The 4219-nt window shown below is 47.5% G+C and overlaps 2 protein-coding genes across 6 annotated transcripts; one reads left to right on the forward strand and one right to left on the reverse strand.

Moving 5' to 3' along the window:
• Window positions 1–245: 245 nt before the first annotated feature.
• Window positions 246–1610, reverse strand: LOC112343779 (probable phosphatase PSR2; the record flags this gene model as incomplete). Its single annotated transcript, XM_024667808.1, has 2 exons — window positions 1038–1610; window positions 246–538 (listed from the first exon to the last, which is right to left on the reverse strand). Coding segments are annotated over exons 1-2 (866 nt in total), but the record flags the coding sequence as incomplete, so codon positions are not given.
• Window positions 1611–1715: 105 nt separating this feature from the next.
• LOC112343780 (eukaryotic translation initiation factor 2-alpha kinase-like) lies at window positions 1716–3559 on the forward strand. 5 transcript variants are annotated; one of them, XM_024667810.1, is made up of 9 exons: window positions 1716–1877; window positions 1944–1966; window positions 2029–2145; window positions 2199–2255; window positions 2318–2443; window positions 2512–2970; window positions 3018–3172; window positions 3225–3391; window positions 3449–3559. In XM_024667810.1, exons 3-9 carry the CDS (start codon window positions 2037–2039, stop codon window positions 3450–3452), a joined length of 1077 nt encoding a protein of 358 aa, XP_024523578.1. In that variant the 5' UTR covers window positions 1716–1877; window positions 1944–1966; window positions 2029–2036; the 3' UTR covers window positions 3453–3559. The 5 variants fall into 5 exon arrangements, with proteins under 5 accessions (XP_024523578.1, XP_024523579.1, XP_024523577.1 ...); XM_024667811.1 differs by having other exon boundaries at window positions 1944–1961; XM_024667809.1 differs by having other exon boundaries at window positions 1944–2145.
• The last annotated feature ends 660 nt before the right edge of the window (window positions 3560–4219 follow it).

Consider the following 4219-nt stretch of genomic DNA (forward strand, 5'->3'; position numbering starts at 1 on the left):
GCCAGAAGGAAAGAAAGCAGAAAAGAATTCCTTGATTTGTTTCGTTACATGTATACTTCTTTTCTTTCTGGCATGTCACCAGTTTTCTATGTTGGATCAAATCAATAGAGCAAGGCGGCTGTATGAAAGATTGAGACCCTCTGCATTAGCTATTGCATCAACAACCCACAGATGTATGGCTAAGGGAGGGATGGAAATGAGTGGGATGACCATAACCTAAACGAGACGCAGACAAAGTTTAATACCTCACAGTCTCAATGGCTGCTTTGCCATCTAGTTTTGAAGCGTAGAACGATTGAAGGTAATTTCCATAGACGCTATCTTTGAAGCAAGCAGGCGCTTCGTCAGCGACCAGCTGCGCCAGCAGAGCAATGTGACTATCTTCTGCTGGCCCATAGAATGAAGCAATGGAGACCATAGAATGAAGCAATGGAGCAATGAGGGTGGCGGCCAGGCGGCGGTGCAAGAGCTTCCCTCGCGGGAGGGAGTTGGAATCACCACATTGGCGCAGAAGAGTCGCGATTTGGCGTGGAGATGCCTGCAGGAGGCACCGCGATCACTCCTCTTGCTACTTCGCTGGATGTCATGGCAAAGACACACTCTCTCTCTCCATGATCCTGTGAAGAGCTTCATATGGATCATCACATTTTTTGTCAATAGCTTCACATAGGCACTAAACAACAGACATAAAGGAACTCAGAAGCAATCAGTCTTCTAAGCATCTTATCCTCCGGCATCAAATGTTGGATCAGTGATGTCCTTTTTGAAGTCTCGCTTGTTGTTTGAGGTGGGCACGTGCTCCTATTGGTGTTCATGGGGTGTTGCAAAGCTGTGGGCTCTCAATGTAAAGGGGATTTCCTTGGCAAAAGAGCTTGAAATTTTGGTGTGCTGTTTTTCTTGTTTTACCATTTTGTTTTACATGAGACATGTAGGAAATCCTGAGCTCAAAAGTTCACTAAGATTTATTCGCATAAACTACACTTTGGCAGAAAAATTATAACATTTACTACAAAATACAATAATCAGTTAAAAACAACCCATTCATCATCGAATGGATCTAGGACGTACAATTTGCCTTGCTTCTCCACACATTGTCCAATATTCCAGCGATGGGTAACTTTGGTAAAATCCACACACTTTGACAGCGCAAGAAGGAACGGGGTTACATCTGCCAAGAAGTGGTCATCCTTTGACCCCTCAAACTTTGGAGCCACCACCACGCTCTCTTGATGACCTTGGTAGAAGTCAATAATGTCATCCAGTGCCACCACCCGCTTGAAATCCCGAAACCCTACATGGTCAAGATTCTTGACTTTCGTCCCGTCCTTTAGAACAACGCAATTGCCACCATGTAGCCTCCTCGACACAAGCCCCCCAGTAGGATCCAGATGGTCAACCACAAGGTTGACATACTTCTCCTGGGCGGCACTAAACACCACGATATCGTACACTTTTGAAACCTTCCCCAGAAATTCATCTACGCCTGGTCTCTTCATGATGTGGAGTGGTGCATCATCGTCGAATTCCATGCTGAAACTCACAGAAGAGACGAGATCCTTATGAGCGTATACCAGTGTATTGTCTAGATCAAGAATGAGTGTCTTCTTCATGATACCCTAAAAAATGACTCGTATTCCGTGGAAATGTAGAAGGGCCACAAAAGGTGACCAAAGGTGCCACGTCTGCCCTAAACTCTATCCGACGTGGCCTTTTTGTATTCTTGTACCCTACTATTGGCAAAGCCCAAGGGAGCCGGAGGAGCGCGTCGATCCTCAATGCAGCTTAGATTCCAAATCTAGGGCTGCCGTGATCGTCTGGCAAGGGCAGAGGTGAGTGCGCTGCTGGTTTGCGGCCTACTGTTGGCGAGGCGGAAGGAGGTGAGCATGCAATTGTAGCAAGTTTGTTGTGAATCCATTGACGGACAGCTGATGTGCGCATTCTAGGCTCCAGCCGTTGGATAAGTGCAGTAACGACTCCTCAATCTCTTTTGTGCTTTCAGCAACGACTCACAATGTTAACACTGACCAGAGTCCACCATGGAGAGGAAGAGAGCTGCTGGTCCGAAGAAACTACACACTCAGAAGCGATCCGACGTCATGCTCGAAAGGACCCGCCCACTGGATCCGATTAACCGAGCTCGATCAGGTTGGTCAAAACTTGAAACATCTGCACTTGTCTGACGAAGATCCTCGTTGAAGCAGGAGCAGGAGAAACTGATCATGATGCATCCGCGTTGCAGGCTGCTCCTGACGCTGGTACGAAGAATTCCTTTTGTTGGCTGACACGACTCTTTGCTGGTTTGATTCATGACTTGCAGAATATGTTCGGCAATTCCTCGCAATGGCGCAACGCTTGGAGAGATTCAAGATGCTCTCGGCGAATGTTGTGAGCGGGATCGTGGAATCGATCCAAAAGGGAGGGGACACTCCAGTTGCAGCAGCAGGTGGATACAATAATTTCTCTCTTTGGCATCTTTTCGCTTCTGAGTGGCCCCTTGTCTCTCTTGTCCAGGCCGCTTCTGCAGCAGCTACGAAGTGCTCGCTTGTGTTGGCCAGGGGGCGTCCGGGAAAGTATACAAGTGCCGTAGCAAGGAGGACGAACAAATCTACGCCATCAAAGTCATCAAGGTTCGCACAGCAACGAAGTCCAGAGACCAGGATGTCGCGCTCGTCTTCAAGGAGGGAGAGATGCTCCAGCGCTGCGAACACCCCAACATAGTCAAATACTTCGACATGTGGAAGGAGGAAGGCGAGCCGGGCAAGTCGAAAGTGTACATTGTCATGGAGTTTTGTGGCCGCTCGCTCCAGTCGGTGCTCCTCGGCGGTGAGTCACCACCTGCAGATGCGTTTAGGCAGCTTCTTCAAGCTGTGGCGCATGTGCACGACAACGTGGGTGTTCATCGGGATATAGCACCACACAACATCTTCGTCACAGACGATGGACGCATCAAGCTGGGAGATTTCGGTCTTGGTAGGCAAATGAAACATCTCTTCCATCTCTCATTTGTTGGCTTACAGCTAAAAATAAGGAGTCCATGCTCGAGACCGAAAATATCAAGAAGGGGAGAGCAGTTTACTACTCTCCCCAGCGCCGGAGCAACTCAACCTACACTGACATGCTTGCGCTTGGAGTTATACTCTTCGAACTTCATTGGAGGTGTCCCCCGGACCAGGTTTGGCTGCAGTTTGTGCAACGTGCTTGCTTAGTTTGGTGAATCTGTGTAGGAAAGGGAGTCGGTATTGATTGACGTCCGGGATGGCGTTTTACCAGCAGACTGGGCGTACCAACACCCATCAATTGCGCCCAAGGTGTTGGAGCTGGTCGCAGCAAGACGCGACCAGCGTCCATCCGCGCGCGACATCCTCTGCGATCCTGCCTGGCAATCTGTTTGGTGAGTTTCTTTCATTACTCTGATTCTCTGCTTGGCTTCTAACATGTCTGTTTGCAGCTGATCGTTGTAGTTGTTTAGATTTACTTGCTCCTTTTTGTCATCTTTGTAGTCTTGGTCTTTTTCAGCATGCTGATTTCGATTCAGAAATATGAATTCGTTGCCAGTTCATTGCATTTCTGCCAGGCCGAGTTGTTCTCGATCACGGTTGCTGAACAACTCAAGGGCTTCCGACATTCTTGTAGTCAGGTTCGGTTCAAGGAACAGGATTGGTAAACAGCACATTGACGGGAGATGCAACAGCGTGGTGTCCACGGCTGGCTTCTTGTAGGGTCCATGCATCTCACCTCAAGTGGGCAGAGATCGAGTGGAAGCTGGAGAGCTATCCCAATTCTCGGGAGATGCGATGAAGAAAATGGCGGGATTGTTGATTTTTGTAGAGAGAATATTCGCACCTTTGACCTGTTGACCTTTTTACAGGGAAACGTTTTCCTACAGGCCTTTCTGAATTGAATCCAAGGAACCTGGAAGTCAAAACAAGAGAGTAGCTTCAGAACACTCAAAAGCTCACCCCTGCAAGTTCTGTTGTGGTACAGGGTGAATGAGTTCCCCTTTTTTGACGAGTCTGCAAAATTATAGAAAGGATGAGTCAAATGGAGAGAGAGAAATATATATATATATATATATGAATTGATCCAGGTTTGTTTTTTTCATACCTTGAGGAACCAATCGTTCAATTCTACTGATTTCTTTGCATACTTGAATGCAAAGAATAACAAATAATGAAGCTAGGTGCTTGGTTAGATTGAGGCAAGTTTTCAAATAGCTAGA

Source organism: Selaginella moellendorffii, unplaced genomic scaffold (genome assembly GCF_000143415.4).
Source record: "Selaginella moellendorffii unplaced genomic scaffold, v1.0 SELMOscaffold_205, whole genome shotgun sequence".
In the NCBI taxonomy this organism is placed as follows: Eukaryota; Viridiplantae; Streptophyta; class Lycopodiopsida; order Selaginellales; family Selaginellaceae; genus Selaginella; species Selaginella moellendorffii.